The sequence below is a fragment of the Polyodon spathula genome, chromosome 13, assembly GCF_017654505.1.
Source record: "Polyodon spathula isolate WHYD16114869_AA chromosome 13, ASM1765450v1, whole genome shotgun sequence".
NCBI lineage: Eukaryota > Metazoa > Chordata > Actinopteri > Acipenseriformes > Polyodontidae > Polyodon > Polyodon spathula.
In genome coordinates this window covers 27055784-27069533 of record NC_054546.1, presented here as the reverse complement: position 1 = coordinate 27069533, position 13750 = coordinate 27055784, and the positions used below count along the sequence as shown (strand labels likewise).

The 13750-nt window shown below is 40.5% G+C and overlaps 1 protein-coding gene across 2 annotated transcripts in view; it reads left to right on the top strand.

Annotated features, from left to right (window-relative positions):
* Positions 1-11367, top strand: part of LOC121325673 (pleckstrin homology domain-containing family G member 6-like) — a 37049-nt gene extending 25682 nt beyond the window's left edge. For both annotated transcript variants that reach the window (XM_041268526.1, XM_041268525.1), the window contains exons 11-17: positions 62-181; positions 399-531; positions 857-972; positions 7393-7529; positions 8174-9136; positions 9399-9647; positions 10957-11367. In XM_041268526.1, coding sequence (XP_041124460.1) covers positions 62-181; positions 399-531; positions 857-972; positions 7393-7529; positions 8174-9136; positions 9399-9647; positions 10957-10966 — 1728 coding nt within the window. In that variant the 3' untranslated portion in view covers positions 10967-11367. The remainder of the gene's footprint in view (positions 1-61; positions 182-398; positions 532-856; positions 973-7392; positions 7530-8173; positions 9137-9398; positions 9648-10956) is intronic.
* The last annotated feature ends 2383 nt before the right edge of the window (positions 11368-13750 follow it).

Below are 13750 nucleotides of genomic sequence, written 5' to 3'. Positions count from 1 at the left end.
ACCACTGTTATTTACAAGGAATAACATTTCTCTCTCTCTCTCTCCCTCTCTTTCTCTCTAGCATGTTAAGGAATTCTGTCAACTGGATCTGACTAAGCCCATGGTGGGCGTGGGACCTCACCACATTCGACAGCTTCTATTGGAAGACAGCCTGAAAATCCGTGAAGGCAAAGACAGCAAGGTGAACAAGAAGAATATATGTATACTCAGGTTTCACCTCAATATCACTGATGAAGGCATTAGAGCCCAAACTCTTGTCTGATTGACACAGTTTCTTCTAGTTTCAATAACACTGATGAAGGCACTAGAGCCCAAACGCTGGTCTGCTTAATGCAGTTTCCTCCAGTTTCCCTTCCCCGGTGTCTTGTAACCTTGGCTCTGCTGTTTCTTGTTTGTAGGTGGAAGTTCATGCCTTCCTCTTCTCTGATGTTCTGCTCTTCACTAAACTGAGCAAGAAGAATGAGACGGCCAAAGTGACGCAGGCTCCAGTACTGATTGACAGGGCTGTGTGCAGAGCACTGAAAGACCCAGGTATAGCATCCCCCCACCCCCACCCCCCGTGCATGTCTGTCAATGTGAGCATCTCTATAGTGCTTCCAGAGTTCTTGGGTCAATCAGCTACTAGGAACCGGGCAAGCTCCATTGGTTGGATGGCCTCCTCCCACTGGTACAGTTCCTCGTGTTCTCATGCTGGTGTGTAATGTTCCTCTCCAATGATTGAATGGCCTCCTCCCACTGGTACAGTTCCTCGTGTTCTCATGCCAATATGTAATGTTCCTCTCCGATGGTTCAATGGCCTCCTCTCACTGGTACAGTTCCTCGTGTTCTCATGCTGGTGTGTAATGTTCCTCTCTAGGAAACTTCTTGCTGATCTGTTTGAACGAGTTCAACTGCGCCATCGCTGCTTACACCATCCAGGCAGCGAGCGCTGAGAAGAGCAGGCAGTGGATGCAGTCGATCCAGAGTGCTCAGGTATGGAATTCAATCACAGGAGGATGCAGTGTGAGGAGGTGGTATAGTAACACACTGGTGTTCAATCACAGGAGGATGCAGTGTGAGGAGGTGGTATAGTAACACACTGGTGTTCAATCACAGGAGGATGCAGTGTGAGGAGGTGGTATAGTAACACACTGGTGTTCAATCACAGGAGAAAAACTTGTCTGAAACTACCTCTATACATACAGCTCTATACAGCTGCAAGAGTTTTGTTGTTTTCACCATGTTGCAGCGGCAAAACTAAATCACTTAGAATTAGCATCTGTACCAGTACCAAATGTCTGAAACTTTGTTACATCAAATGTGAAAAAAACATAAATAGCTTATATACACAATGAGATATAAGTCATCAAACTAAGGTAAAATTGTTCTTCTTCCTCTTCCTTTACTTTTCTAAGAGTGTGTAGCAAGTTTTCAAACAGAAAAGCTAAACTATGGGACATCTACCAATCATGTGATTCCTGTGTATTTATGTTTTAAAACAGCACATATCGCACAAAAAAAATAGATAAAAAAAAAAAAAAAATTTCTTAGCCCGCTGTGCCACTGCATAGTTGTTGAAATGAAATGCTTTGGCTGAAAAACTGAAGGTTGTGCTCGATTCTAGAAATTCTCTATTTCCTGGTTTCCTATTTGGTAGAATTTTGTTCCTCATTTAACTAAAAATAAATAAAGGAATAATTTATTTCATAGAAATAAATAAATGATTTAAACAAATGTATAGAGGAATATTTACATTTAGAAATAAATATTTTAAAATAAATAAATGTATAAATTAATTCATGTTTATATTATAAATGTATAAATAAATTAATAAGTAGCAAGCTACAAAAATGCACGTCATATTAATTGATTTGGCTGATGTGTTTATCCACAGCAATTTACATTTATATATCTATATAAAAGTACAAGTTGCATGTAAATATATACAGTGCCTATAGAAAGTCTACACCCCCTTGATCATTTTTCACGTTTTGTTATGTCAGTGCCTCAGAGTTTCATGCATTTAAATAAGGATTTTTCCACTTATCTATACACCATACTCCACACTTTTAAGGGGAAAAAGGTTTTTATTGAGTAAAAAATTATATATTAAAAATACAAAACTGAAAGATCATAATTGGATAAATCTCCACCCCCCTAAGTTAATGCTTGGAAGCACCGTTGGCAGCAAATTACAGCTGTGATTCTGTTGGGAAAGATCTCTACTAATTTTGCACACCTAGATTTGGCAATATTTGACCATTCTTCATTACAAAACTGTTCAAACTCTGTCAAGTTCCTTGGGGAGCGTTGATGGACAGCAATCTTCAAGTCATGCCACAAATTTTTGATTGGATTTAGGCCGGAGCTCTGACTGGGTCACTCAATGACATTTACCTTTTTTTCCTTAATCACTCCAGTGTAGCTTTGGCTATGTGCTTTGGGTCGTTGTCATGGTGAAAGGTGAACTTCCGTCCTAGTTCCAGCTTTCTTGCAGAGGGTAGCAGGTTTTCCTCAGGGACTTCTCTGTAATTTGCTCCATTGATTTTCCCTTCTATTCATACAAATGCCCAAGTCCCTGCCGATGAGAAACATCCCCATAACATAATGCTGCCACCACCATGCTTCACAGTAGGGATGGTGTTCTTTGGGTGATGCGTTGTGTTGGGTTTGCGCCAAACATAATGCTTTGCATTTAGTTCCATTTTAGTTTTGTCAAACCACAAGGCTACAGAATCTCTTGAGTGTTTTTTTGCATACTTCAAATGGGATTCAAGGTGGACTTTCTTGAGTAATGGCTTCCTTCTTGCAACCCTACCATGAACAGGCTGGCTGTAATTTGGGTTCGTGCCCCTTTAAAAATGTGACCCAGAAATAAAAACTTTGATTTTTAAGCGCTTATGCACACTTTTATTTAAATTACAAATCAAACAAACAAAAACCTAGCTCTCATTGCACACTAACTAAACCTATGCAGGTCCCTGACTAACACTCAGGGCAGCTAAGCTGTTCATCTGCCAGAAACAAAACATAACACTCTTTTAAACTAAACGTAGGTTTACCTTTGTATTTGCAGAGTGTCACAAACAAGCTCTTCACCCTACTGCCACACTCTCCTGAACAAACTGGCTGCACTCTTTAAATACCCTGTACCTGGTTCTAATTTACAGTTGCCTCCAGGTATAGGGGATAATTACCAATTAACAAATGCAATTAAATTAACCAGAAGCAATTAAATTAAACAAAATGTGCATTTTCACATGTTTTTTTAGGCAAGGAGGAATCTGACCCTCCCCCTGCCACCTTACTATATATATATATATATATATATATATATATATATATATATATATATATATATATATATATATATATAATACAGTTATTTGTCATGGGTTTGTTTCTCATACAAGTTAGAAAAAAAACTGCCGAGATTTTGTCATACAACGAGACACTAGTGTTCCTTTGCTTGCAGCATGTATAGAGTAGTGGTTAGAGCACTGTGCTCCTGACAGGAGGGGTGTGAGTTTAATCACAGGTGGGGAGACACATTGCTGCTTTACCTAGATTGGTCCAGTTAAAAACCCAACTGTATAAATGGCTAATTGTATATTACAATTATAAGTTGTCCTGGGTAAGTGTGTCTGCTAAAAAAAAAATAATAATAATATGCGTGCCTGGTTGGTTCTTGGATGCAAGACTGCCTACCAGGTACTTTAAACTTGTACTCAGTGGTGCAGTTGAGGGTATACACAGGTAAATGGCGTTTACCCACTTTGAATTTGTGCAATATATCGTTTACCCACTTCTCATATAAGGGATACTGAGTTTGCTCACTTCTACTCTCCTGTGATGTGCAAATCCTGTGTTAAAGACAATATATTTTAACAGTGAGTGTCTGTGTTGTGTTCAGAGAATGTGGGCGGAGCGAAGCGGTAACAAATCCGTTCACTGCTCATAATAATATCCTCCGATCTGCTCCGCTCTTTCTTTGCTCCGCTCGGCTCTTTCTTTCATTCCGCTTCACTCCATTTAACTGTCCTTATTAAACGCATACCTTGACCCAAAAAAAAAAAAAAAAAAAAAAATCTCCAGCTATGACCAGCAAAGAAAAACGCCCACACACACACACACACACACACACACACACACACACACACATATATATATATATATATATATGATTATGGCATTTTTCACCTATTTCCTTTAATATATTTGGCAATGAAACTCCACATAACTGGTACAACACCAACTTCCTGAGTGAAGACAGCAGTCCATCTGAAAAAATAAAATAAAATAAGTGCACCAGCAAGAGTAGACACATAACAGTAGATGAGGAACAGCTAAATGAAATAGAAAAAAAAAAAACACACACAAAAAAAAAAAAAAACTATAGAATACCCGACCAATTTGCGTTTAAAACTTAAAAAAAAATATGGACATTCATTTTATGGAAATACAGCCAAAAAATATCAACAACATAAAGGAATTTATGCCAGTGCAAGTTAAACTGAGGGCCAGTATTCAGTCTCCAGTTTTATAATGCTGAGCTGGACTAAATACATATTTTAACAGTAGAAGTTTTAACATCTCTGCCAACAGAATTTAAAACCAGCAATAATGTAGTCATGTCAGTCAAGAAAACTCTTAGAAAAGCAGGTAACGACAAGGCCAGACACGACCCCCCAACTACCAGCCTGGATTTTAAACATCTGTGGGAAACTGAGGTACTGTCCCCTGACACCGCGGCCGGATTGGTGCGTAAAGTCTGGTTTGATCGTCAACTTAATCTGGCACGACTTGGACGTGAAGGTGGCCAACAAATATCAAACGTATTTTGAAAACGTACTAGAATATGTGTGCCTCGCATATAACAAGTTAATAAACTCATTTCAAGATCCGGCTTCAGTCTCCATCGCAGCTGCTCCCCTTACTTCTTAGCGTAATTTGAAACTCCGCCTATCACAGTTTGTGCTCAGCCCTGTAGTTTCTAGTGAGATGGTACTTTCGATTCAGAAATTCACAATCAGTGAACATGTGCAATTTATTTTTAATAACCGAACAATTAATTAAATTAAATTAAATGTGATACTATATTAAACTGCAGATGTATACACAATAAACATTTCTGGTTTTGTCTTATTTTAAATGTGTTTTAATTATTTTTTCTTATTTTTCTTCACACAAATGACAGGTAGCCATGTTATAAGCGATATAGGGCCTTGCGATTCCGATGATATATACTACTTCTAGGGTGGTTAAAGGCCACCACCCCAGGCGTGGTATATATCATGGGAACCGCACGGCCCATCGTGGTTTATGCCATATATAGATATATAATGTGTGTGTGTGTGTGTGTGTGTCTCTCTCTCTCTCTCTCTCTCTCTCTCTCTCTCTCTCTCTCTCTCTCTCTCTCTCTCTCTCTCTCTCTCTCTCTATATATATATATATATATATATATATATATATATATATATATATATAGGATTATTCATCTCACAGTGCCTACTTTCTGATGCTCAGTGCCCTTTGTCCTCAAAACACTATATACATCATGTTAAATACAACACAAATGAGCGTTTCGTTCCATAACGTGCTATGCACCAGGCTTCTAATTTAGCAAAATCAGACATCCACTGAGCCAATCGGCGTGCAGTATCGCAGCCATGTGACCCTATTGGCAGCGCACAGGAGGTATAGTAGCGTATTTAATCTTGTAAATTGTGATTTTATGATTAAATAATGAATAATTAAAATGCAACAAAGTAAATTTTCTAGTGGGTGTAACAATGGTGAATAAGCGTTCACAAATAATGCTTAGACAACAGTCACAAGGTCAGAACTGTGAAACCTCTCTTCATTCCCTTGCAATGCCAACCCCACTGAATGGTGTTTTACGATTGTGTTCTCCCCCCTGCACTGGATGCAAAGTTTATAATTTTAATTTACTGAAACGTGTTGCGTTTTTAGAAGTAAGTGTAAAGTCATTTTACAAAAATGTGGATATTTATACTTGGTTACGATCCAGATTGAAGCTGTCATTAGCAAAGGGGACCGGATGTCCTAACGAGGTCAAACAATAGGTCACGTTTTACTAAACATTTTAAAGCTAATAAACAAACAATTACCATAATCAACACTGTCGTAATGTGTTGCTTAAAACATAATAACACAATATTCATAATAAAGTTGAATTATCTATAAACAATAACACGTTTAAAGTTTGTGACTCGCTGTCTGTAACTTGGTGTTGTTTACATTATCATCAGCGTATTTTAAGAAAATGGAAGCTAAAATTACTTATGTTATAAACACACTTTTCTTAAATTCAGTAATGCTGAGCGATAATCAGTTCGTTTGAAAACCAGGCTTTAATCACTGATAGGTGCGCAGGCAGTGATTCGGTGAGTGCTGCGGGGCTCAAGCACCAATTGGGGAAAATAAGGTTCTGCACAGTGCAAATAAATCAGCTGTTCTGTAAAATTATATTGAGGATTCTTCACAAGCAGAAAAACATAAAATCCATTTATATAGTCTCCCAGCTCCTAGACCTGCGATTCCCTTGTTTTTCTTTTGTATCTGTTTTGCTCTCATTAGGATCTGTACTAGATACATCAATCATATATTTCAATCATAATTAATAAAGTGCCACGTCAATCACATTGAATATAAAAGAAAAATAAAAACATTTAAAAGAAAATATAATTTTTAGTCTGCAAAACATAAAAGTGCCTAAATGTGGTTTGAAAATGAATGGTTACCATGCACAGACATGATGGAAAATACTGTAAAGTCACTGCATCTGTATTTGTCACCTTTTTTTTTCTAACTCTTTTGTCCAAAATCCATGGCCGAAAATTTATTTAAGAAAAATAAAACCGTGCTCAGTTCTTCTCAGTGCTGTAAAGGAGCTGGCCGGAAACGTCCGCTCGAGGAACCACCACTCTGCGTGGCCACTGGACAGCGTGTTGTTTGTGTGTGTGTGTGTGTTCTTGCTGTGGGTGCTATTGCAAAATGCTGCAGTCACGGAAGTCAAACCATGGCCAAGAAAGGCAAAGAACATGGATATGGCCTTTTACGAAGAGGTCTATTGCTTTACAAATGCCTTACATTGGCCTAACTTCATAACACCTCTATAGCAAGGAGAATAATGTTTTTTTGGTTTTTTTTCAGCATTAATATGTGTTAGTAAACTAATATTAGCATGTTATATAATTGTATCATAATCCTTTGATAAATGGAACATGTCTCTCGGTCTGTCTGTCTCTCTCTCTCTTTGTCTGCCTGTCTCTCTGTCTCTCAGTCTGTCCCTCAGCCTATCGCTGTCTGCCTGTCTGCCTATCTCTATCTGTCTGTCTGCTCTTTGCCTATGTCTGTCTGTCTGTCTGACTGTCTCTCATCTCTGTCCAGGCTGATCTGATAAAGCTGAAGGAGGCAGAGACGCACCGGCGTGAGAAGGAGCTGAGAGAGATCATAGGGGAAATTGAGTCCCAGGTTGTACTCTCCACACAGAACTCCCCATCACTGTTGCACGGAGCGAGCAAGAGGTGTGACACGGACTGTTCCGAGAGACAGGATGGAGAGGTGGAGAGAGGCAGGGAGGGAGGGAGTGAGAGAGCGTGCATGTGGTGCAGCACAGACTGTACAGAGAGACAGGAAGGAGAGAGGAGCGAGGAAAGGAGGGAGAGAGGGAGCATGAGGCAGCAGACTGCTGAGTGAGAGGCGGAGAGAGGCAGGGAGGGAGGGAGAGAGAGAGGGTACATGTTGTGCGACACAGACTACTAAGAGACAGGAGGGAGAGAGGAGTGAAGCAGGGAGGGAGGCAGAGAGAGAGGGAGCATGCGGTGTGGCACAGATTGTACTGAGAGACAGGAGGGAGAGATTGGAGAGGGGGAAAGAGGGAGCATGAGAGGCAGGGAGATGGGGAGAGAAAAAGGATCTATAAGAGGTAGTGAGGGAAGCAGATATAGAACTGCTACAATTAGTTTTCTACATTATTTCATAGCAAAGTCTTGAAAGAAAGAAAGAAAGAAAGAAAGAAAGAAAGAAAGAAGAGCATTAGTTGCATTCTTTTACAAGTTATTATAGGCTGTTACTAACAGGTGTAGAGGACAGCTCTTCGTCATTAGACAAACAGTTCCAGTGTTCTGCCCTCATTTACTTTCTCTGGGCCTCCCATTTATTTTCACAGCCAGCAAACAGAGGCCAGGAATGGAAAGCTCATCCCCCAGCTGGTGGTAACCAACAGCGAATCTCAGAACACAACTTTGGCAAAGGTAGAGGGGCAATCCGAACCCGGGGGTCCCATTTCTCCCGACCTGGAGGATCTGGGGAACTTCTCCAGGAACGTGGTGTCTCCGAGAATCCGCCGGAGGAAACCACTACACACCCCCAACAGGAAGACACCCCTGCAGACGACCTTCGATCTTACACAGCCGGGTTTATCAGGACCTGGGACTGGGTCTACAAATCAGGGTGCCCACTCGCTGCCTGATTCAAACTCAAACTCTGATGCATTTTTTGCTTCGACGGCGCCTGATTTCAACCAGAGGAACCCAGACCCCATTTCAAATCCAGACGTCACATCCTTGGAGCTGCCCTACTCCATTCCCGACCACATGCTGAGGACCCAGCGGTGGCTGTCAGCTTCCAATCACATCTCAAACACCCTTTCCCCATCTGACACTTCCAGGACCCAAACTGAGGTATCTTATGAGGTGCCCGAACCTTACTTGTCCCTGAAATGGCTCTCCGCAGACGATCTGAGCTCCAACACTGCTGGCTCCTATTTAAGGACCCAAAGTGACCATTCTGGTATCAACATGTCAAGTTTAGGTGCCCACTCCGTGCCCAATTTGTTTTCAAGGACCCCAAGGGGCTCAGCCAGGTCCCGTTCAGTGGCAGATATCCTCTTGCGGGCTGAGGCTCTGGAGAAGGACTGGAGCAGCCGACATGGGTCAGAGGAAAGCTTCTCCCTGGCAGGCACCGGATCCTGGGACTGCAGCAGTGAGCCTGGTGACAAGGACCAGCTCTTGGAGGCCGAGGACCTTGAGTTTGTGAAGGGCCACGCCTACTCGGGGGCCACCGAGAACCAGGACGCACCCTTCGACCCAGAAGAAATGGAGTACATGGAGAGACTGCACAACCAGCTTAGGTAAATAAACCCCCTGGTTCACAACACCCAGAGACAAGCTAGTGTAGCAGACAAACATATAGGCTCATGCCTTAATTAAGCATTAGTCTTGTACCAAAAGAGACAGGAAAAAGGTCGTCAACTGCACCTTCACAAACACATTTTAGAGGGGGGGCAGTGATAATGTTGCTGGTGTTAATAATAGGTATGGAAATGGATTGTAAAGCATTCATTAGCGCTTCTTTAACTGATACGGCCTCCTTTTCTTCTGCTTGGTTTCCAGAGATGGACACTCCCCTGTGTTCTTTGATTCCTCCCCCCCTCATGGGGTCTGGGTGGAGGGCGATGCCTCCGAAGGGAGGGGGGGTTTTCTGCCCAGCGAGGAGGTGGTCTGTGAATCTGGAGATCCCCGTGCTCACCAGAACGAGGGGGAAAAGGAGAAGGGGGAGGAGGGGGACAGGCGGGGGGGCAGGAGGCTGACTCTCTCAGAGCTGCAGAAGATCCGTGGCACAGAATTTGAACAGCACACTGCGTAAGTTACACCTTGCGCTTATATTATTTTATTATCTGCCGTTGCAGAAGCATATGCCAGGTGATGAGGGATACAACACTTCACACTAAGAGTATTACACATACAGCGCTCCCCCTTTATAAAGCTGAGGGAATGCAAAGCTACTTTGTGGCTTGGAACATGGTTTCAGGAGACTAGGGTTCATGCCACTTCATGGCACACCAGAGGAGACTTGGGGTTTGATACAGTAAAGTTGCCCCAAACTAGGTCTCCCAGTCTCCTAGAACCAGGATTCAAACCCAAGTTCTAAAAAAATGCTTTTGTGTTCTCTCAGGATAACACTGCAGTCGGGAGCCATAGTTACAAGACCGTGCTATGGTGGCATTATAGGGCCATGCCGTCTTATAACTGGTTCTGTGGTATAAACAGCTCCCTTATAACAAGTGAACGCAGTTTAGATAGAGAAATGCTTAACCAATCATAATGCAACTTGGTTCGAACATTCTGTAGTTAATGAAAGTATGAGAACACCGTGTAACAAATTATTATTATTTTTTTTTTGTTCCTGGGTAGTAAGTGTTATTTCTTAATTGCTTATGCCTTAAAAGTATAGAAAATGGCTATTATTCCCCACAAATTTTGCTTTTGTGACCAGGACAGTGATATTTCAAAATATCACTATTTCCAATGGGAAAACGGGCAAATGTGATTATACTGTATTTACAGTATAATCGTAAATCTCGAAAAACTACTCACTTCTAAATCTTTTGTAGTCATTTTTATATTACTTTAGTATAAATACATGTTAATTTGGATTCATATGTTGTTTTTTTCTGACTTTATGTGAACGAAAAGACACACATTTGCCCGTTTTCCCATTGGAAATAGTGATATTTTGAAATATCACTGTCCTGGTCACAAAAGCAAAGTTTGTGGGGAATAATAGCCATTTTCTATACCTTTGAGGCATAAGCAATTAGGAAATAACATTTACTACCCAGGAACAAAAATTGTGTTACATAGTGGAATCTGGAAGTTCATGGTCTGACTGTTCACTTATAATTTTACAAATACCTAGAGAACATCCAGTTCTCCACATTATCCAGTTTTCTGGGGGCGTATGGCGGGTGTCTGTCTGTCTGCCACACTCACATTGTTACATAAAGAGAAGCTCTTATCAGATTGTTTTAAAACTTTGTCAGGGCATTCTTCAGCTTGCATGGCATTGAGCCAGCCTGGTAAATCTCCTCCTGAACTGTAGGAGCGCTATGGTGAACCTTTAAAATACATGAATGCTTTATTTAAGATGCTGTATGTTTCTCTCCACCAGATCCTTCTAGAAGACACGTGAGCAACCAAAGTGTAGCTCAAGTAACCCTCCAAGAAAGAAAGAGACTGAAAAATATCACAGATGGAACATGCTTTCCTGAGCAGACACATGACTCGATCATGAGACTTTTGAACATACAGAAGATTTGGAACATTTTAACTGACAGGACATTCTGTCAAAAAGCAATCCTGTATTTACAACAGCACCATGGCATTGCGAAACATCGACAATACAAAGCCTTTTTATTGATCTAAACATTTATTTGAAAAATAAATACAGTAGAAGTTAATTATACATTTTTCAGGTTTTACAATAAAATAAGTCAAGCAGCTAAGATATGTTAGGCTGGTGCCTCCATCAGTTCAGCAGTGAGTCCCTGTTTGAGCCGGTGCCTCCATCAGTTCAGCAGTGAGTCCTGTTTGAGCCGGTGCCTCCATCAGTTCAGCAGTGAGTCCCTGTTTGAGCCGGTGCCTCCATCAGTTCAGCAGTGAGTCCTGTTTGAGCCGGTGCCTCCATCAGTTCAGCAGTGAGTCCTGTTTGAGCCGGTGCCTCCATCAGTTCAGCAGTGAGTCCTGTTTGAGCCGGTGCCTCCATCAGTTCAGCAGTGAGTCCTGTTTGAGCCGGTGCCTCCATCAGGTCAGCAGTGAGTCCCTGTTTCTTGCGGATCTTGCAATGCTGCATAGCTAGTTCACCCCTCACTTCAAACACTAGATCAGTAACTCTGCTTAGGGAAAAGTAGAATAAACTAAGGCAAATAGCAAATTCTTTACGATATTGCTGGTACTGTTATGATGTATCAATTTTAAGGGAGAGTGGTATATAGGCTACAATTCTAGTTATTATACATATATTAATATATTATATATATATATATATATATATATATATATATGCGATATATCTAAATTTAAATATAACTAACTTAATGAATGTAGTCAGAAAATCATGTTTGTTATTTTGTATAATTCGTTTTTTGTATTCATTGTAATATTACAACAGCTGCCCCACAGCACAGTGTTTGGTTTTGATAGTGTGGTAACGTGACGGGTGATCAAGGCTGGTGACCAGCCACAGTAGCAAACACACAGGCAGTAACTGCAGTTTAAGCACCTTGGCACACTTTTATTATTTTACAAAAACAAACAGAAGAAGAAAAAATATACATTTCAAACAAAACACTTTTTAAATCAACACTGGACCCAGTCTATAGCTACAGCTAGCATGTTACCTTGTCTCTTTCACTGCTCCTCTGTTCAGGCTGGACAGCACCTTCACTGAACCATCTCTTCTCCCAACAAACATTCCTTTGGCTGTTATTATACGCTTCAATGAAACACACCCACACCCAGGTGCAGATTCTTTGCTCTGCCACAATAGCTGGAGGAACTGCATGTCGGCAGGTGCGGAATCAGACCACTTCACAGCGGTTCACATGAACTGGTCACAAAACAAATATCAATCCACACTTCTGACATTCAAGACTTTTTGTATTTCTTTATTTTAAATACAGTAATAATCGGAGTGTGGTGCGTTTCTAAAACTATGTCAATCCACACTTTCGACATTCTAGACTTTTTGTATTTATTTTAAATACAGTAATAATCGGAATGTGATGCATTCCTAAAAACGACATCACACTGTTTCTTTGTTTTACTTGTCATCTCTTCTTTCCAAGACAGCTAACATAGTGAGTTTTATGTCCCGCCCCTATCACTCCTGATTGGCTAGCTGTGGAAAAGGCCAGTCTTCTATTGTTTACCAAGAAAACAGAAAGGGCTGCCAAATACCCTCTGGCAAAGCACAAGCTAATATTTTAAACTTCTTCTGTATTATTTTTCTGTTTTTTATAAAATAGATGCTAACCTATTTGTTTGTGTTATGATAAAAAATACAATGCTTATATATGACACTTGGCTAGCTGTACAATATTGTATTGTTATTATTATTATTATTAAAATAAAATACAGATTGTAAATGCCCCCACACCCCCACCACAAAAAAAAGCCCTCAGGGTATGAAACCAGGATCACACATTTGCAGCAGTGTTTCAGCTAGCTGTCATGGGGACAATAGCACTGGTTCAGGTTAGATGAGGAAAAATAGCGGTACAATTTTTTTTTTTTTTAGTTTACAGAAATAAACAAAAGGAAAACATGATTTTGTCTTTACAGCATTAGATGCAGGTACTTCTGCTGAGAAGCATAACTGTGGCCTATTGTAAGAATACAGACTTTTTCAGATGCAAAGTGCTGTGAGGTTTTCATGCAGCCATGGCAGCTTCATGAAAAGTAGGAATTCCCGAAGCAGGAGACCTCACAGAACAAAGTCAGGTCATTGAGGAGGGAATGGCTCACACAGTTTTCTTGGTTCCTTTATTCAGCAGTTGATGATGGTCGTTTTGGTAGAAAAACAAGACGACATATAAAACTAATTTTAATAGTCTATGTGGACCCCCATGGGCCAAACATGGGGTCTGTAGGTGATCATCAGTGCATTGAATGGAGTTCACAGCGAGACAGGCTGCACCCTGTACAATTAAATTATATTTTGATGGCAAAATAATTATAGAAACGTGTTATACTCAATCGATAGACAATTATTATTGAACTTGTTTATTTTAGAGACATGAATTATATGCTTGATGTTAGTTACACTATGTAACACAATTTTTGTTCCTGGGTAGTAAGTGTTATTTCCTAATTGCTTATGCCTCAAAAGTATAGAAAATGGCTATTATTCCCCACAAGCTTTGCTTTTGTGACCAGGACAGTGATATTTTGAAATTTACCTATTT